The sequence below is a fragment of the Camelina sativa genome, chromosome 12 (genome assembly GCF_030686135.1).
Source record: "Camelina sativa cultivar CO46 ecotype springtype chromosome 12, ASM3068613v1".
NCBI lineage: Eukaryota > Viridiplantae > Streptophyta > Magnoliopsida > Brassicales > Brassicaceae > Camelina > Camelina sativa.
This window is the reverse complement of record NC_141891.1, coordinates 20943252-20965861: the sequence shown is the minus strand read 5'-3', so window position 1 is coordinate 20965861 and position 22610 is coordinate 20943252. Positions and strand designations below refer to the sequence as shown.

At 32.7% G+C, this 22610-nt stretch overlaps 1 protein-coding gene and 1 long non-coding RNA gene across 2 annotated transcripts; one reads left to right on the top strand and one right to left on the bottom strand.

Moving 5' to 3' along the window:
* Positions 1-1365: 1365 nt before the first annotated feature.
* LOC109128059 (small acidic protein 1) lies at positions 1366-1805 on the top strand. Its single transcript, XM_019233764.2, has one exon. The coding sequence runs from the start codon at positions 1450-1452 to the stop codon at positions 1636-1638; it is 189 nt and encodes a 62-aa protein (XP_019089309.1). The 5' UTR covers positions 1366-1449; the 3' UTR covers positions 1639-1805.
* Positions 1806-8868: 7063 nt separating this feature from the next.
* LOC147930833 (uncharacterized) lies at positions 8869-9609 on the bottom strand. The gene is made up of 3 exons (XR_015574348.1): positions 9469-9609; positions 9295-9370; positions 8869-9092 (listed from the first exon to the last, which is right to left on the bottom strand). It is a non-coding gene; the product is annotated as an uncharacterized LOC147930833 (long non-coding RNA).
* Between the last annotated feature and the right edge of the window lie 13001 nt (positions 9610-22610).

Sequence of the window (22610 nt, the reverse complement as noted above, 5' to 3'; positions counted from 1 at the left end):
AATAACCAGAGTAAACTAAATAAAATTTATAAATTTGAATGTATGATAAATCAAGCTCTCGACTAACTCTTATTCGAAATCATGTTGGTTTATTATATAGTATAAATCTGAACCATTGCTCTATTTTTTAGCAATGTGGGATATTGTATACACAATTTTTTGTTCATTGATCGAGTAATATATGTCCATTTAAAAAAAAATTGAACAACAGAAAAATATCACAAATTTTATTCTCTAAGTGTATTATATAATAATTTAAATATAAGATCAAATAAAAGTGAAAAGAGAATCATATATAATATTTGAATTTGGTAGAGAGATTTATGTAAATAAAATAAAATTTATAAATATTTGTTTACAAGAACCTTCTATATAATTAAGTATAACTACAAGGGTAGATTGTTAAATACTCTCTCTGTTTCACAAATAGTGTCATTTTAAAGAAAAACTAGATAACAACCCGCACTATGTGCGGTACAAAATAATTTTTACTGTAGTTTTTATTAACAAAATCTATAATATTTATCAGTAATTGGAATTTAAAGTTCGATTGTGTAATATATATATATATATTTTTTTTAAGTATATAAAATTTTTGTATAATAATTAAAATTTAACCTGTGAGAATTATTGTAATATCAATCTTATATTATCATATCATATGAACAAAGAGTTCTTAAAATTCATTTTAAAGATTTTATGAAAATGTAATTAAAGGATATAATTAAGTTAAAAGAGAATATAAAAATTTAATTTTGGGTGTTAATTATATTTTTGGAAAACTGATGTAAATATTATTAAAAACTAATGACAAATAAAGAAAATAGTGTCTGGAGCTCTGTGAGTGCGACACATCAGCATTTTGTGTGAGAATGCTTCTCTTTTAATATATAAGGCATGTTTGTTACAAAAAGAGTGTCATTTTATATTTCTAATGTACTTTTTAATGCTACATTTTCTTTTTTACTCCTAAACTTAAAGCTATTTTCATTAAATTAAACCATTAACCACTTATTAAAGAGCATACATGTATACTTTAAATTTTTCTTAATTTGTGTGAAATGTGTTAAAATGATACTCTTTGTGAAACAATGGGAGTATCATTCAAAAACTTATACACATATTCAGGAAAAAACTTATACACAATCGAATATGGACTTTTAACTTAAGGAAAAAACTTATACACATATTCAGCCACTTCTACTCAACAAACAAGTCAGCTAGTTTACCAAATTCAGTGCCACTAAATAAACGATTAAAATTATGAACATGTTCCATCGCCCACCTCAAGAGCCCAGACAAACACAGACCTTGAAGTAAATGGGCCAAATAAATTGGGCCTAAAGAATAAAACCTCAATAAGTAAAAAAAAAAACTTCGACAGAGTCACACTGTAAGCTATTCAGATCTTTCCCGAAGAAGAAGAAGAAAGACGAAGGAAGAAGAGAAATGAGGCCGATGCAGCTGGATATGTTGTCGGAGATGGATGATGCAGGCTCCTCGATGGCCATGGACGTTGATGACCTCGAAGCTATGGAGATCCTTAACGAAGGAGGACTTATCTCAGAGAGCAAGCTCGCCGACGCCGATTTCTTCAACAAATTCGACGATGATTTCGATGACACCGATATCAACTGAATCCGGTTTATTTCTTCTCTACGATTTCAGTTTCTTTTTTTTATCTTTATGTAATTGCTGGTGGAAATCGATGTAGTAAGAGCTGGGATTTTAAGTTTGTGATAATGTAGCAATTTGAATAACCTAAGCTCATGATTTAGTAGTGTGATTTGGATGTTATTATGCTTTTTCTGATTGTTATTTTTATTTTTATTTTGCACAAATTTAGAAGCTTTTTTTCTGGAGTTGAAGAAGATGTTTTTGTTGAATTTTTTTCCAGTGGATGTGATTTTGTTGATATTGGCTTAAGATAGCGAAACTAATCGATTCACATGGTGATTGCTTGTGATGTCACCTATCTTCGGGTTTCTGAGACATGTGTTGATGTGTTTGATCATGTGATTTTTACTAATTAGTCGGGTCTAGAGAACCTTCTGAGTCCAGATCTCATTAAGTTATGACTTGTTCCCGAGTAGTTCTTCACTTCTTTGAGTTGATTGATTGATGAATATCCTCAAGTAAGCTGTTACTACAACAACTAGTGGTACTAGAGGACCATTCAAGTATCCTAGTTACATCTTGATTTTGTAGTTTCACCATCCTGCTGTCACTGAATCATGTGTACAATGCAAGATGGGAGTATATAATTCCTCTGGCCAAGTAAAGATCTTGTCTTTTGGCTCTGTTGGGGCATCGTGTTGTTATTGTATTTGTACATACCGGTTACGGTTTTTGTGTTGATGGGAATCGTGTGATTGATGTTGAGCTATGGTAGCCAATCATGATGATCCAAGTGCCAAGTCTCTCTTACTAACTTTTGTGGTCATATCTCTGTTACGTAGCCAAACTTCAAGAGATTCTAGCAGTCGTTAGCATTCTTGAGCAATGTAGATGACACAAACTTCATTCTTGAGCAGTCTTTGTTGCTGGTCTTATGTATGTTAGTGTAGACAAGCTTCATGAGATTTCAACATGTGTTGGCATAATTTTTTTTTTTTTTTTTTTTTGGCAGTACATGTGTTAGTAAGATGTTGATAGATATCGGAACACTCAATTTTGTATATCTTCTTAGCTAGTGCATCATATTATAAACAAGATTTTCTTACAAGGATCCAAAAAAAAAAAAAATACTACAAAAATAGTTATATAACTTGCTAAACAAAAATTATTTACAGTGACTCCTCAATTACTTCTTGGGAATCCAAATGTATTGCGTTTAACTTATATAAACTCACCGAAGGACTACTCTAGAGAGTAGAGACAAACAAATGCCCCACACGATAATGCACCCCCATAATTACTTTGGTGATCAACAAATGCATTCCTAGACGTACTTTCATGAGTAGGCTTACCAACTTTATTTCCCTTTGTCAGGGACTACTTTCATGAGTAGTCTTTCCAATTATAGGATGATTGACTAAAAATTGTAGCCTCAATTTTGGAAAGAGTTAACATTTGTCAGAAAGCCTCTGTCAGCTTGATATCATCACTACAACTCCAAGAATCCAGTTCTTGGTAATATCTTAAGCTTATGATTCAGATCAGCAACATTCTTGTGAGTAGATTTGCTTTTATAAGTTCAATCCACTTTAAATGTTCCTTATACTTTACATGTTATTGAATAATTTATTTTCTCTTTTGCTGTTCATGTAATGAAAACTAAATAGTGGATAAAATCCAATGTTATTAGGGGGTGTACTCAACTTGATATTTTAAGTGATTTGTGTAAAACTTACCAATTCTATGTTATTTAATCATGTATTTTAAAAAGGGAAGAAAAACTAAATTGACCCAAATTAAGAGTTTAATTGCTAAATTAACTCATAAAATTTGAGGGTTAGATGAGTTATTTTTTTGTCTAAAATACCCTTCTTTACTTTGTTAGGAAAAAAATAAAGTCAAATTTATCCTCCCAGAAATTTTTTTTAGAAAATCAAAATATTTTCAAAAATCTGCCGGACTAGTTGTGACAGATTTATTTGAGTACGACAGATTTATTTTTGCACAACCGATTTATTTTTGCATTATAATTTTTTTATGACAGACTTATTTTGGACGACAGATTTTTTAATTACAGTTACAACAGATTTATAATTGATGACATATTTATTTTTCGTGACAGATTTACTTATAAAGATACAACAGACTTTCATAATATATGACATATTTGATATAATATCTGGCAGATTTATTTTTCACAGTTATTTCAGATTTATTTTTTAATTAAAAATCTGTCGTAACATGACCAATTTTTTAACAGAAAAATAATTACTAGGTTGACATCTAGTGATAACAGATTTGTTTTAGGTTGAAACAGATTTTTTAATTTAACCAAAAATCTGTCGTTTGATAACAGATTTATTAATGTTTTTTTAAAATTGCTAAAATGACCTATGTGAATACCATATGCTATTGCAGATTTGTTTACATTATGACAGTTTTTTTGTTTTAGTGTTTGATAACAGATTTATTAGATGTAAAATGTAAATATAGTGACAACAGATTTGTTTCAATATATAAGATGTCTTAGCCTCTCTTTTTTTATTTCACAATATAAAATGTTTTGTAAGTTTCCATGCAAATTTTAATATATATTTAATAATTTGTAATCATTATTTATGTAGTCTTGTGTATGATTGGTTGAATCTTTTTTAATTTAAATATCTGTGATACCTTTTTTTTTAAAAAAAAATCTATTTTAATATATATGCTTTTACCTTAAACATCATATATTTTGAAATGGAGGGAATGTTTTCAAAAATCTTATTTTAATATTATTTATATACATTATTTTTTAGTTATAAATTCATACATTATATTTTTTATAAAACTTATTTAAACTATATACTCTTAAACTTCATATTTTTAAATCATATTTTTATACATAATATTTTTATGAACAATTTTCTGAATTTTAGTTTTGTACATTATATTTTGAAATAATATTTTATTTTATAAATTATATTAAAAATAATTCATTTTATATTTTTTATCAATAATATTTTTAAATCAATTTTTTAAACACTATGATTTTTTTGTTTTTCGTTTGTCAAAAAAAATAATAATAAATAAATAAAATTGTGGGTTTTAGAAATATATAGTAAAGAACAATGGTGATTAGGGCCTACGACAGAAATTTTATTTTCTATTTTATTTTTTTGTTTGTTAAGTAACAAGACTGGGCTTTTGGTAATTTAATCAAAATATTGTGTCAAACTAGTAATGACCTAGGAGAGAGAGTCAATCAGGCAATTTTCCTCTAAATTTGAGTCAATTTGGTCCATTTTCACTTTTAAAAAATCTATTAAAATCCACGGTTATTGAACTGATGATTTAAAAATCTACTTTAAAATTCACTATTATTCAAAACAAATTATGGATTTGGATTTTAATTATTATAAAGATTCTGGAGGATTTGAGAGGATTTGTTTAGTTAAAAAAAAAAAAGAGAAATCTAAATCCTATGGTTTTAGGTAGGTCTGGGCATTCGGTTAACCATTCGGTTTCGGTTCGGTTGTATTCGGTTTCGGTTATTTTGGATATAGTAATATAATAACCATTTGGATATTTTTAAAATTTCGGTTCGGTTCGGTTCGGTTTCTTTCGGTTCGGTTTCGGTTTGGTTATTTAAATAAATAACCATAACTAACATAAATTATATTAACATTAACCAAATAAACCAAATATAACCAAAACTAACCGAATATAACCAAAATTAACCAAATATATAATAACAAAAATACAAAAAAGGGAAAAATATTGATTCAATTTTACAAAATAGTATTTAACTTTGTAAATTCAAAATAATAACATTTACATATATTGATTATTTAAAATATTTAATTGTTTTGAATCTAGAAATAATTTATATTTTAAGTTTATTTTATAGTTTGCATAATATTAAGTATATAATATTTGATATCTTCTAGGTTTTCGGATATTTCGGTTAACCATTTAATTGTCGGTTCGGTTCGGTTTGGTTTCGGTTAGTTTGGATATAGATTTTTACTAACCATTCGGGTATTTGAAGAATTTCGGTTCGGTTCGGTTTGGTTTTTTTCGGTTCGGTTTCGGTCGGTTATTTGGTTATCGGTTATTTTGCCCAGCCCTAGTTTTAGGTGGGATTTGAAAAATTTTTACAATAAATCATATCAACTTCCCTAAAATCTATCATAATTCCAAATTTCCTAAATCTCATAAAATCTTCCAAAATCATAGTTTTAATACATCCCTAAATCATTTGTATTGAATTTTATATAAGATTTTGTTTTCAAATTGGATCTTAAGTTAATATTATAACGTTGTTCATGCAAAATTTATGGACCCAATCTTGCTATAAATAAAGGACACCAAGCATGTGCTTTTGACTAGGGCTGGACATTCGGGTAACCCGTTCGGGTTCGAGTATTATCTATTCGGGTTCAGGTAAACAGGTTTAGAAAAATAGAATCCATTGGATATTTTTTTAGATATATGGGTTCGGTTTGGTTTGGGTACTATCGGGTTCGGATTACAAATTTTAGAACCCGATTAGCACTCCGAACTACCGGGTACCCGAAAAAATCTTTAAAATTAATTAAATTTAAATAAATTTAGCTAAATTTTGACTTATATGATAAAATATTTTATACATTTTGATTATGTTTTATATTTAGGTATAAAACTAAAAGAAATATTCAAAATTATAATCATAACTTTGGGTAATTGCATTATATTAATGCTAAATATTATAAATATGTTTACATGTTCGGGTTTAATGGATACCCAAACGGGTACCGGATATTATCCGATCCTAACCCGAACCCACGGATATTATAAATATGTATAAGCAAACCCATACCCAATCCGAACCCGATTTTTTGGTCGGATTCCGAATTAGATATTCGGGTACAGTTTTTATGCCCATACCTACTTTTGACCACAATATCAACCACATAATCTAAGGGCCACATAATACAAATTTTATTGCGATGGTTTAAGACATTCTAGTAATGAGTTGTCCTTTAATCACTTGGTTGACAATTTCATTTCCTAATATTAGACTTATATTTTCGTCAATTTCATTTAATTGACTCTTTATTTTTGTTTTCTTATATATTTGTTACAATGAATTTATCACCAAATTTCTTATTTACTCCAAAATGATAAATCTAAAACTGAGAGAGAAGAGAAGATGAGTAACCGGATTTAAAAATGTGTTTTTGTTTTTCAGATCTTCATATCCTTCAACTTGGAAACCATCCACCGATCCCAAGTAGCTTGCTTGTTTTTTCATTACATGGTCCAATATCTTCAAAACCAGAACACACGTAAGAGGTTATTATTATTTAGAGGGGTTTTCCTTTTCAATTCCCTTCCAAATCTAGTACAAATATGGTCACATATATTTCTCCATTCCATGAGTCTTATTTTTATGTTTTCGTATATTTGGATTTTACTTTATTTTTATGCGAACAAACAAAATTTATGGTAGAGATTTAATAGAGAAATTTTAGTTGACTCATAATACTGTTGTTTTCATCTAATACTAGAAGATATCCCGTGTTTTAAGCACATATCAACATTTTAAAAAAAATTATTGTTATATATTTTTAGAAATATTATTTTGTTTGAGATAATATTTTCTTATAATTGTTCTATAAATCTATTTATGTCTTTTTAAATACTAATTATTTTAGAATATTATAGTATTTTATTTTTTGATGTATATTATAGTTTTATATTGTTTGTTTGTTGAATATGCATCAATATTTTATAAAATATGAAATAGTAATTTTAATTTTATAATTGTGAGCAAATAAAATTTATTAATTTATCAACTATATAAATTTAGTTTTACCAACCCGCCAATATGAAAATTAAAACAAACATTCTTTTTCCATAGATTGAATAATATATATTTTACATTAAAAAGAGTAATATATCTTTTTAAAAAAAATTCAAATCACAACATATGCAGAATTTTTTTTGCATATTTATTAATCATAAGTATTATATGAAAATTCCAACCAATTTGTAAATAAAATATAAAAAAATGATAGGAGAATCATAATTTGAAATCTTAATAAAATCTTAGGAATCAAGTTATTAAAAATAATTTGATTGTCTACTTGGATATAAAATTGTATTTTTTGAAATTCTGATTGATTTAAATTTTCTAAAAAAATATTTAGTAATTTTCGTCCATAATTTTATTAGAGGGAGAAAATAATTTTTTTTTAACTAATAATTATCTGTATTTTTTAAAAAAACTTAGCTGTTAATATATTTTTTTATATATTTTTCAAATTTAGATTAGTTTTGATTTGAAAGATTGTTTTAGTTTTTTAGATTTTTTAATTTTTAATATGTCAGCGTTTTTATTTTTAATTAATTATATTTATTTAATTAATCTTAATTAAATTTTTCTAATGGCAATTGAATGTAATTTTTTTACATATTTTAAGATTAGTTTCATATTTGTATTTCTCAATTAATATAGTAGGATATTTGATATTAAGGAAATAATTACTATTTTAGTATTTGTTTTTCAAGGATTGGAAAAAAAATTCTGTAGTTAATATGATAAATAAATGATTAATTTACCTACTAACCATATTTGGACCAAAAACTAACAAACAAACTATATACGATATTCAACAAAAAAAAGAAAAGAAATCATTTTTCATATTTGGTAAACATTATAAACAGACATTAGCCTTCTCTTCTTTGTCAACTTGATTTTTTTCTTTTTCTACGTGGAGAAAAAAAAAAAGGACAATTCTTGAGTTCACCAGAGTGAACCTCCTTCTTAATTAAAAAAACAAATTTAATAAATCAATTAATTTTAAAATTATTAATTCTAACATTATAAAATCTAAACATAAGATCCTAACCATTTTTTATAAATCTAAACCGATATATATATTTTTTGAATTGTAAAATCTAAACCTTAAACCCTAACCACTTTTTTATAAATCCAAATTGATATATAATTTCATCTAATTGTAAAATCTAAACCAAAACCACTCTTTCGTAAATCAGCATATAATTTTGTTTAATTGTAAAATCTAAACTCTAACCATTCTTTTATAAACCCAAACCGATATATATTTTTTTAATATAAAATTTAAACATTAATTTCCTTTATAAACCCAAACTGAAACGACCCGTCCCGTTTTTTTAATAATAAATAATAAATGTATAACTATAATATAATAATAAACTACAACTAGTGGTCCCATACCCACTAGCCACATAACCACAATCACAATCATCAGCGGAAAACATTACCAATATCCAATAAATATAAATAGCCAATATTAATTTTAAATCATAAACTAATGATCCAAACAACATAAACCAAATAACCAGCAATCCTAAACAACATTCTAGGACTCCACTCTAGCAACCTAACAGAAGCCAGACAACCAAGCAAACTACTAGAACATCTTCCTCTTCATCGTCCTGATTCCACGGTCACACTTTGCCTTTACCTGCACCACAAACACATTTTCAATGCATGAGTATTTAATAAACACTCAATAAGGCAATCCTTTCATCTACTGGGCTATACACACAAGCAATAGAGACATCTCTAACCATCAACCAACAATCTACAATCAACAAGCCAAACAACACATAAACAAGCAGATTAGAGAAATCTTCAGCTTAGATAAGCCATAGTCCTTCACTTACCTTAACAAGTGATTCACAAAACTAAATACAACCAAATGAGAGGCTTTCCAATATCCAAGAACAACCAAACTTGTTCCTACAACCAATCACAACAACAAACAAATATTGAAAACAAACTGCCAGAAAAACAGAAAAGAACAACCTCACAAGTGAAACCACGAAATCAAAACTAACCGTTAACTTTCTAATCCCTCCGGTGAAAAGCAAGGTATATACGTCCAGAAGCTTCTCACAAAATTTCAGCACGATCAGATTATAGACGAAACCGCAATCATTCCCGTAACACCCGCTGGTCTCAATCCACGAATGAGAAGAAACGCCCCACGAAACTGCCAATATCTCCTTGAATATTAACCCAAATTCACTTCTGTAAAAAGAGTGTACGAAAATCTCTTAGCTACAACCATACCTTTCAAAACGATTTTACCAGTCGAATCCTCCTTCTCCCAAATCCTGACAGTTCTGTTTCTCTCTTATCACTACGGAAAAAACTTGATCTCCTTCTCTTTCTCCTTTGCACCAAATAACCAACACTTAACTGTATTTCTCTCCCTTTCTCAGATGAAAATGTCGACCAAAGCACAAAAGAATGAGAGGAGGCGTTGAGAAAAAGATTAGGGGTTTTTGGTTTAATTAGATTAAACCAGGATTTAATTAAACTAAAATTAATTAAAATCGACTCTTTTGGTTTACTCAACATAACTTAAACTCTATTCCCGGAACACGGATGTTAAACAAACCGACATAATTTCCTTAATAAAAATCTACAGAATTTGTTTTCTTAATTTATTTTATCTTTTTATTTTAATTTTGAATTATTTTTTAAATATGATATAACATGCTATATTGTTGTATTTTGATTGGTTAATTAAGAGACCTTAGAATTTTTCTATTTGATGTCTACATTTGTTCAATTAAATTTCTGTGTACATGTATTTGTTCAATCTTGTATAATACTAGATATTCACCCGCGGTACACCGCGGGGTTAGATTTGTTTTAAAAAATGCAAAATATATTTTGTTTAGCAGTAACTAATGTTTTTTATTTTGTAAATGTACAGTATTTTGCATCTATATATTATGTAGTGAGCAATTTCTATGTTTTAGGTGTATATCGTGTATTGTTTTATAGTATAGAAACGATATCATACAATTCCTTAAATATTTAAATACTTTTAGTATAAATAGTTTTGAGTATGTTTATAATTATTTAGATTGTATAATTTTAGTTAGATAATAATATGTGAAATAAATAAATAGATAAATATACCAAAAGAATACATAGAGAAATATTATACAATGTATCATTTTCAAAACCTAGAGAATGACCCGTGGACAATTATTTTATATAACTAAAGGAAGAATATTTGATTGTGCATGTACATATAGATAATATTGTTTATCGTGATTGATTTTGTAGGATAAAATATTTTGCCAAATATCAGTTTCAGAAAATAACTTAACTATCTTGAAAATATTAGTGAAAAATAAATTTTCTTTTGTTAAGTAGGACCAGTAGGACTATCTGGCTAAAAATGGCAAATCAGGCGTAAAAAACGACTTGGTTATCACTATCACACCCGGAATCGAGTCCCGGCTCCTACGAATGTGTAGTGAAGTGACCTTAGTGCAGTGGCAGGAGGTAAGTCCATTTGTAGAAGGCACCATCACACCCGGGATTGAGTTCCGGCTCCTACGAATGTAAGAATTTACCACCCAGTTGTGACCCAATATTTGACAAAAAAAAACGACTTGGTTATCGTGAGGCTACCATAATAAAAGTCAAAAAATCGGAAGTGAGTATTTATTGGAAGATATGTCATTAAATGAAATTATATTAAATAATTTAGATTTTTGTTAAGTTCTCTTAAAATAATTAGATTCTATAAAATATTATTCATAAGGGTGGCGATAGACGATCTACAGAAGGTCACCTCTAGGCGATAGACTCACGCTCCAGGAGTCATTTGCGCTCGACTTTTTGGACTTTCCTTTACTCATAGGCCTAAACCTTGAGTTTTTATTGGCTCCTCATCAGACCTAAGTCTGCATGCCAAATGTTGGCTCCTCATCGGGCCTAAATCCGCATGCCATAATATATATAAGGAAAAATCCAAAACTCGTCTCTCAGGTTGCCACCCTACAGCGCGCCACCGGATCGTCATCCGAAGTCGATATACCAACCATATTCCCAAGCCACAAAGTCTCGGAGTATGACAGTACTAGGAGAACCTAATTCCCCCAAGAGCCGCGAACAAACAATTCTGAACACGTCTGAGTCCTATCCCTATCCAGGTTTCCTTCCCGTGGCTCGCGTAAAACATCTCAATGTCCTACCAACCACATATCCCCTCACTGGAATATCTCATGACCACGCAAGGATCATATTCATGCCACAAGGGCCGCCACCAAGGCCAAACAAAATGTCCTAAAGATGACCGCCACCAAGGCCAAACAAAATGTCCTAAAGAGGCCCGCCACCAAGGCCAGACAAATGTCCTAAAGAGGACCGCCACCAAGGCCAAACAAATGTCCTAAAGAGGACCGCCACCAAGGCCACTCGTCCTGAAGGACCGTCACAATGACCATCTGTCCCGAAGGACCGTCACAAAGACACTCTGGCTAAACAGCCCGCCACAAAAGCCACGCAATTGGCTAAACAGCCTGCCACAAATGCCACACACGGCTAAACAGCCCGCCACAAAGGCCACACACGGCTAAACAGCCCGCCACAAAGGCCACACAATGTCTAAAAAGACCGCCACACACGGCACACTGACTCAAAAGTCCGCAACTAAGGCCACACACAAGCCCCTCCAAGGATCTCCACCGCAAAAATGGACAAATTCTAACTCCCGTAAAACTTTCCATATTTACCACTTTCCATTTTTGGAAACTTTCCACTTTTGGAAACTTCTATTTCAGGAAAACTTTCCTCCAAAACCCCGCCTCACGGAAACTTTGTACCCCGAACACCACCTCATCTTGTTACTGAGTCGCACAACCAACCACCCCAAGCGACCGAGTAAACAAGAGAGATGGGCTGGAATACTCCATTCCCGCTCCAGCCACGGATTACAGATGGAACCAGGCTAAACAAGCTCAAGTCGCGGCTTGCTTCTCATACCACTTCTTGAACCTTGCTTTCATCTTCGCCTCAGGCTCCCAAGTCTGCTCCTCAACACCATCACAGTCCCACAGGACTCTCATCAAAGGAATCTTCTTCTTCCGAAGTTCCTTGATCCTCCTCTCGAGAACCCTCACTGGTCTCGCCTCCAAAGTCATGTTAGGCTGAAGATCCTCAGGAATTTTAGCCAACACTCGCTCACCCTCACGGAGACACTTCCGCAACATAGACACATGGAAAACCTTATGGAATGCACGCATAACCTCGGGTAACTCCAGTCTATATGCCACTGGTCCAACCCGCTCAATCACTTTAATGGAGCCATATACCTCGGACTCAACTTAGTCTCTGATAATGACCTGTTCGGACCCCGCAACATGGCCATCTTGAGGTTCACTCTGTCTCCTACTTGAAACTCAAAGATCTTTTCTCCTCTTATCAGCATAACTCATCTGCCTATCCTGAGCCTCCTTCATGTTCAGCTTGAGAACCCGAATCTTCTCTGAGGTCTCCTGAACAAAACTAGCACCAAACATGCTCCTCTCCCCCACCTGAGTCCAGCATAACGGTGTACGACATGGTCTCCCATACAAAGCCTCATAAGGAGCCATCTTAATACTCGCCTGATAACTGTTGTTGTAAGCAAACTCTACCAGGTTCAGGTGATCTGTCCAATGGCCACCCCAATCCAACACACACATCCTCAGCAAATCCTCCAGCGTCTGGATCGGCCTCTCAGACTGTCCATCTGTCTAGGGATGATAAGCTGTACTCATATGCACCTTAGTGCCCACCTCTGCCTGAAATGCCTTCCAGAACACCGAAGTGAACTTAGAATCCCTGTCAGACACAATGCTCGCTGGCATCCTGTGCAATCTGACTATTTCTCTCACATACTTCTTTGCCAAGACCGCTGCTCCATCAGTTTTCTTAATGGCCAGAAAATGTGCTGACTTAGTCAACCGGTCCACAATGACCCAAATAGCATCAAAGGTCCGTGACACTGGCAATCCTACCCCAAAATCCATAGTAATCATATCCCACTTCCACTCAGGAATGGGTAGACTCTTCAGCAACCCGCCAGGAACATGATGCTCAGCCTTCACTAGCTGACACACATCGCACCTCACGACCCAACTAGCTACATCCTTCTTCATCCCGACCCAGTGATAGTACCTCTTGAGATCACGGTACAACTTAGTCGCTCCTGGATGAATAGAAAACCTGCTCGCATGAGCCTCTCTCAGGATCTCCTGTCTCAACTCCTCATCCTTGGGCACACAAACCCGACCGTGCACCAAGATAGTTCCATTATCTGAGACTTGATACTCTGAATCCACATCCTTAGAGACATTCACCAGCCCCAAATCCTTCTCCTGATCCAACCGCACCCTACCCAGAAGATCTGCTCTATCAACTGCTTCCAAACCCAATGGTTCCTGTGAAACAGCACACAACCTCAACGCACTGAACTCTCCTACCATAGACTCCAACTCCTGCTCAGGCAAAGCCAACACTAGCATAGTAGTCAACATCTCCTTCAGGCTTGCAAAACCCTCTACTCACTCATGTGACCAACAAAATGAACATCCTTCCCTATCAACTTAGTCATCAGACGTGCCTTGCTTACAAAACCCTACACAACTCTCCTGTAGAGCCTGCCAACCCAAGGAAGCTCCTGATCTCTGTGGCATTCTGCGGTCTAGGCCAATCTCTGATGGCCTGAATCTTCTCCGGATCTACAGAAATTCCCTCTGCAGAAATAATGTGACCCAGAAACTCATCTCACGCTGCCAAAAAAACTGCACTTGTTCAACTTAGCAAACAACTTCTGCTCCCGCAGCTTCTCCAGAACTGCTCTCAAATGTATTGCATGCTCTTCAGGACTCTTAGAAAATACCAGGATAGCGTCGATGAAAATGATGACAGACACGTCCAGAAACTCCTGAAACACGCTGTTCATCAACCTCATAAACGCTGCTGGTGCGTTAGTCAACCCGAGCGACATCGCCACAAACTCATAAACCCATACCTCATCCTTCTTCTTAACGAACACCGACGCTCCCCACAGTGAAGTGATAAGACAAAAGAGTCCCCTGCTCAACAAATCCTCTAGCTGCGTCTTCAACTCTACTAAACAAAAAATCAAGTATGCCGACATCAGCTCACTGCCACCTGAATATCAACCTTCTTGTCCATCAAAGAACCTCAAGTAACTTGTTTCTTAGGAAAACTTCCACAAGATAGCTTATTACAAAGTTAGCTTTTCGCTTAGCAATTCTCCACAGCAAATCATCAATACGAATGTAATAAAACAAACAAGTACCATACGTTCGCACATTCTGATTCACCGCGTCAAATGCTTTGCAAGCCGCCAACTCAAACCTCTTGCCTTGTCTCTGTGACAACCCGTCCCGTTGATCCCACTAGCCCACCGCTAGCTTGCCCCCATAGGCCCGAAGCTGGCCCTGCAGGGCATCGATCCTAACAGGTCAATTGGTGACAGCTTGTCCTGTGGGAAGGTTGTTAAAGGGTGGGGACCAGGGTTCGAGGAACGCCTGGCGCACCAATAACCTACTGTGGATTTGGATGAATAGTTCCATTTGCCCAGTGAGGGGTTAGGATCGATGCCCTGCAGGGCCAGCTTCGGGTCTATGGGGGCAAGCTAGTGGTGGGCTAGTAGGGTCAACGGGACGGGTTGTCACAGTCTCCCTCAGCAAGCTTACCAAAACCTTGGATCTTGCAACCCTGTCCATCTCCAATGAACGTAATCCAACATCGCTGCAACGATTAGATTATCATGCCATGAAGGCTTCTCATGAACTTATGTATCTGGCAAACATGCCTTTCCCGGCTCAGACCTGCTGTAACTCCCCTTCCCGGGACTCCAGCACTACCGGCCTCACAATCCTGGCGAAACAGCCACACATTCATAACCGCTCTGGTTCATAAAACCCTGACCCATTGGTCAACACATCTAAAACCCGAGATTAAACCACCGTCAATCTCTCGAGGTCTACATTCAATCGGGTTGTTTATACTCACGTCCTAGGTATTGCTTGCTCCCAAATCCACCACCCTTAGGTCGCAACCTTCGAGCCATACCGATCTCACTCTCAGACCAGCGTCTTCGAGTTATACCGTTTCACTCTTGGAACACAATCCTCAAGATCTTGGTATCAGGGGAACTACTCATACCCTCAGGGGAACATAATCCCCTCTGCCACTCTCGGAGCCCCGAGCCCCTCGAGCTATCGGTATTCAGGAGAATCACCATCCCCTCAGGAGCAACAATCCTTAACCACTATAAATATCTCCCGACCAAAAGTACCTCTTATGGTCCAAGTATAACATTGCAATGTTACACCTGCCCACTCAACTTCTAATATCTAACTGGATTACCCAACAAGCTGCAAAAAATATCTGCCCATCCGCCTCTCTAGGCTCGATACCTCTCGAGAAGAATCTCACATCGACGTCTAGAGCTGCTCCATCCTCCTAACATAAGATGGAAACTTCTCAACATCCGCAGCCCTCGGCTGCACCCCGCCACATGCGGTACAACTGGAGCCTGCACTGGTACCCGTCTCGGTAACCGCTCCACCAGCACGCCAACAGATCTGCCAAACGATCATCTCGACCCCGGGCTACACCTGCTGCAACCCCACCTCTGGGTTTCCAGCACCCTCGGCACGCTCACCGGCTAACCCCCTCTGGTCCCTCCTGATACGCTTGCGACCCTCTGACGTACCTCCTCGTGGAATTCTGGACCCCACACTCGCTGGCCTCGGGACCTGCCCGAACATGACCACGACCACGTCCCCATCCACGACCAACAACTCAAACACCTTCAACCACTGGACTTCCAAGAACAGAGACTAACAAGCAATCTTAACATAACACAAAAACACAAAAACACAAACTCACCATGGAATCATACTGTCGGCTCGAAGAGGATGTTCTAGGACTCCATGCCACACAAAATTGACTAACTCACATAATCAATCAAAACATGCAAATCCCAAACATCTACAACACAAAGCCTAGTGAACCCAAACCTAGAACCGTAAGGGCTCTGATACCAAAATGAAACGACCCGTCCCGTTTTTTTTAATAATAAATAATAAATATATAACTATAAGATAATAATAAACTACAACTAGTGGTCCCATACCCACTAGCCACCTAACCACAATCACAATCATCAGCGGAAAACATTACCAATATCCAATAAATATAAATAGCCAATATTAATTCTAAATCATAAACTAATGATCCAAACAACATAAACCAAAGAACCAGCAATCCTAAACAACATTCTAGGACTCCACTCTAGCAACCTAACAGAAGCCAGACAACCAAGCGAACCACTAGAACATCCTCCTCTTCATCGCTCTGATTCCACGGTCACACTTTGCCTTTACCTGCACAACAAACACATATTGCAATGCATGAGTATTTAATAAACACTCAGTAAGACAATCCTCCCATCTAGTGGTCTATACACACAAGCAATAGAGACATCTCTAACCATCAACCAACAATCATCAATCAACAATCAACAATCAACAATCAACAAGCCAAACAATACATAAACAAGCAGATTAGAGAAATCTCCAGGTTAGATAAGCCATGGTTCTGCACTTACCTTAACAAGTGATTCACAAAACTAAATACAACCAAATGAGAGGCTTTCCAATATCCAAGAACAACCAAACTTGTTCCTACAACCAATCACAACAACAAACAAATATTGAAAACAAACTGCCGGAAAAACAGAAAAGAACAACCTCACAAGTGAAACCACGAAATCAAAACTAACCGTTAACTTTCTAATCCCTCCGGCGAAAAACAAGGTATATACGTCTAGAAGCTTCTCAAAAAATATCAGCACGATCAGATTATAGATGAAACCGCAATCGTTCCCGTAACACCCGCTGGTCTCAATCCGCGAATGAGAAGAAACGCCCCACGAAACTGCCAATATCTCCTAGAATATTAACTCAAATTCACTTCTGTAAATTGGTGAGTGTACGAAAATCTCTTAGCTACAACCATACCAAAAATCAGTACCTTTCAAAACGATTTGACCAGTCGAATCCTCCTTCTCCCAAACCTGACAGTTCTGTTTCTCTCTTAACACTAAGGAAACAGCTTGATCTCCTTCTCTTTCTCCTTTGCACCAAATAACCAACACTTAACTGTATTTCTCTCCCTATCTCAGATGAAAATGTCGACCAAAGCACAAAAGCATGAGAGGAGGCGTGACTTGAGAAAGAGATTAGGGGTTTTTTGTTTAATTAGATTAAACCAGGATTTAATTAAACCAAAATTAATTAAAATCCATTCTTTTGGTTTACTCAACATAACCCAAACTCTATTCCCGAAACACGGATGTTACACAAACCGACATTAATTCCTTAATAAAAATCTATAGAATTTGTTTTCTTAATTTATTTTATCTTTTTATTTTAATTTTGAATTATTTTTTAAATATGATATAACATGCTATATTGTTGTATTTTGATTGGTTAATTAAGAGACCTTAGAATTTTTCTATTTGATGTCTACATTTGTTCAATTAAATTTCTGTGTACATGTATTTGTTCAATCTTGTATAATACTAGATATTCACCCGCGGTACACCGCAGGGTTAGATTTGTTTTAAAAAATGCAAAATATATTTTGTTTCGCAGTAACTAATGTTTTTTATTTTGTAAATGTACAGTATTTTGCATCTATATATTATGTAGTGAGCAATTTCTATGTTTTAGGTGTATATCGTGTATTGTTTTATAGAATAGAAACGATATCATACAATTCCTTAAATATTTAAATACTTTTAGTATAAATAGTTTTGTGTGCAATGAAAATAAAACTCAGTTGCTTTTATCTGAACAATACTAATTGTTTACTTTTATAAACTTTAATTATTAATGTGGATTAAAAATATGTGTGTAGACTTTACTAAATGTTATTCTAGATTTTAACCCGCGGTATACCGCAGGTAATATTTTTATAATAAATAAAAATACAGATATATATATATATATATATATATTGTTTGTTTTGATTAATATTTAGATTCCATCATTTTAGTTAGATTTTCTTTTCTGTTGGTTTTGAGTATGTTTATAATTATTTAGATTGCATAATTTTAGTTAGATAATAATATGTGAAATAAATAAATAGATAAATATACCAAAAGAATACATAGAGAAATATTATACAATGTATCATTTTCAAAACCTAGAGAATGACCCGTGGACAATTATTTTATATAACTAAAGGAAGAATATTTGATTATGCATGTACAAATAGATAATATTGTTTATCGTGATTGATTTTGTAGGATAAAAGATTTTGCCAAATATCAGTTTCAGAAAATAACTTAACTATCTTGAAAATATTAGTGAAAAATAAATTTTCTTTTGTTAAGTAGGACTATCTGGCTAAAAATGGCAAATCAGGCGTAAAAAAACGACTTGGTTATCACTATCACACCTGGAATCGAGTCCCGGCTCCTACGAATGTGAAGTGAAGTGAACTTAGTGCAGTGGCAGGAGGTAAGTCCATTTGTAGAAGGCACTATCACACCCGGGATCGAGTCCCGGCTCCTACGAATGTAGGAATTTGGCTAATGGGCCAGCCATTTGTGGCCCAATAGTTGACAAAAAAACGACTTGGTTATCGTGAGGCTACCATAATAAAAGTCAAAAAATTGGAAGTGAGTATTTATAGGAAGATATGTCATTAAATGAAATTATATTAAATAATTTAGATTTTTGTTAAGTTCTCTTAAAATAATTAGATTTTATAAAATATTATTCATAATCACGTTTTCATTTTGCTTTAATTTCAGAATTTTAGCTATCACATTAACTATCTTTTGTTATAAATTGTATAATTTGGAAACTAAGAAATTATAACTATAAAAGATTTTAAGCGTAAATACTGAATTTTTTAATTAGAGATGTTTCTTATTATCAACAAATTAAAATGTATTTTTAATATAGATAATAATTATAGTTATTATTTAAAAAATTGAAAATAATTTGCATGAATTAAGAAAAAAAAAAACGAAAATAATTCTTCTCTATTTTTGTTTTGATTCATCTTGTTCATGTTTATGAACATATATATTATACAAACCAAACTATTTGTGAAACTAAAAGCATTAAACAGAAAATAAACAATAATTTTTTTTTAATAAAGTAAAATAAACAATAATGACTTTAACTTTATAAGAAAACCTTATATTTGAGAACTGAAATAAACAGCATGACAAAAAAAAAACTATATTCTAAAAATTCCAAAGTATATGATATTACAAAATATTGATACTGCTCTTTAACCCAAAAAGAATAAGAAAAAGTATAATAACTACACTATTGTTTCTCCATCATTATCTTTTTTTCTTATAAAGATTTCTAAGATTTAGAGACAGATTCACGAGTCAACATATGTTGATGCAAATCTAAAATCATGAAAGAAAGACTGTTTAACAGTTATGTAATTCTGATTGTTGATATATAAGGTATATAATATTTATAGGGTGAACATTAGGTTGTGGAAACAAACCTTTCTAGACAAAAAAACAAATGATTTAAAAACTAACTAGGTAACAGCCTGCACATAGCGCGGGATAAATCAATTTAAAGAAAATTATTATAAATAAAATTATTATCATAGAACCACTATCTGTTTGTGTCGAACATAATATGTAACAAAAGTTTTTATTTATTTATTCAAAGCTGCGTTTGTTCGTGTAAAAAGTATGTTTCACTCGTGAAATCTTTAAATGTGTAAGAGGGTTTATGGTAGAGAAAATATTGATAAAATGTTACTATTTATTGCAACATTTCTTTTGTGTGGTTTAAAAATCAAATTCATATCTCTTATGTTTTATTTTGTAATCATAACAATTTTGCATGTTTCTTATGTAACCATAACAACATATACTAAATTACTCGGTAGTTTAATTATTTAATTTTATTATATGTTAGTAACAATCAGATTCTAAACTAAATTTTGTGAAGATAATCTAATTTATTGATTTAATATTTTTGATTAGGCTATTTAAATCTTTTGAGTTAGTCGGTTTGTTAATATTTTTTATAAATGACAGATTATTACCAAAAAACCATTATGAAAAAATTAATAAAATTCCAAAATAAACTTATTTGTGTAAGAATACATTTCACCCGTGAAATATGTGAACATTGTAAAGAAAATATTTATAAAATGTTACAATTTATGGCAATATATATTTTTGTGTGCTTTAAAAATCAAATTTTTATTTATAGTTAATTGAGTAACTATAACAATTTTGCATAATCTAATAATCCTTCATTTTAAATATATTATGATTTTTTTGGGTACTAATTTTTTTATAATAATAAGGGTTATTGTCTCATTCTTTTTTAATAGCACATAGATTAATGTACAATTAAAACGTATATTCATATTCGGTTATCAATATTTCCATTTTTAATGAAAACCACACTAAATGTTGAGACTAATTAGTTTACATACTTAGATATATATATATATAAATAATCACACATCATGATATCCCCTAATTTGTTGTCATTTTTGTTTTTATTTATGAATATATATATATATATATATTTATTAGGAATTAAGTTTCTTTTAATGAGTTGGAGATAATTCAGGGGTAATATACTTCTTTTTATAATCAATTATAATAACTATTGAAAGCTTGTTATTTAAATTATTATGGTAATAATAGTAACATAAAAAATAACATTTTCTTTTTATATGATTTTGTTACTAAGTTATATGTTTAATAAGTTATATATTCTTTATTTTTATTAACTTAATATTAATTGATATGTTTTGTAGCCTTTTTATAATATTTTACTTATACTGATTTTAAGAAATTCAATATAACTTTGACTTGTATATTTATAAGTAAATTTTAGTGAAATTTTGCCATAAAATAGTATGTAATTTTAATTAGTTTTAATATGTGATATTTAAATTTGTGTGAGAAATGATGACATATCTAATTATTATTCAGTTAATTGTTTTTTTTAATGTAATGGCATGTTAATGTAATTAAGTAGAAAGTTTAAGGATATTTTGTTAAAAGGTGCACCGAGCTCTCTGGCGGCGACACATCAGCTTTCTCAAGAGTGTGCTTCTCTATTAATATATAGGGGATTAGGGAGTAAATCACTATAATCTGTTTTCTAAGGAATATGGTAGGAATTTGATATCTATTCTTTAATTAATGTTTGGAGATCGATAATCTCGGCTGATTTTTTTGCAATTAATAGATTATTTATTACGCAGATTTTTTGGAAATTTGTTTTCATAAATCGGAAACTTAGTATTATTTAAATTAATTACCAAGTTAATATTTAATAATAAATGGCAATGACAAGGTTGTAAATAAGTTGGAATTCCAGGATTTTTTCATAAATGTTTCTGAAAATGTATATACAGATACATATCACTTGAATTATATGTGCGATATATATTTTTTTTTAAACATATAATTGTCTTCTTTTTTAAAAATTCACTATTTAGAAACTGTTACGCATAATTTTAATCATATAAATTATAATGGATAAATTCTATTATATTTATGTATATTCTATAAAGAATAGATAATTATGCATTCTCTAGAACATTGAGTCAATACCGGCCGTAACGGTAAACATTGAGTTAATACCGACCGTAACGGTAAACATTGAGTCAATACTGGCCGTAACGGTAAGCATCAAGCCAATACGGGCCGTAACGACAATCATCAAGCCAATACCGGCCGACACAATAAATAACGAGCCAATACGGGCTGTAACGACAAACAACGAGTCAATACGGGCTGTAATTGGACTTTGTGACCGACTCTGATTTGCTACGACATTATCAAGAAAATATTTGACTCAATCTCGTGGAGAGAATATTCGGAACGACCTTATCTCATGAAGAGGCGGTTACTCAAACCCAAATCCCATGAGGATTAGGGTAAAGAGACTTTCCTATAAATAGGGAGCGATATCGACATGATATGGGACGAAATCGAGAGCAGAACAAGAGACCTAAAACACAGCCACACGACTCAATTCCAAATCATTGCTAGGATTCCTAAATTGACTCGTTGTACCTTAAACTCTTGTATTTGAGCTTGATATTTGGATCAATAAAAACGACTATTCAA

Bases quoted from the DNA above. Each gene is read 5' to 3' on its own strand.
- LOC109128059 (XM_019233764.2), top strand. From the start codon at position 1,450: ATGAGGCCGATGCAGCTGGATATGTTGTCGGAGATGGATGATGCAGGC.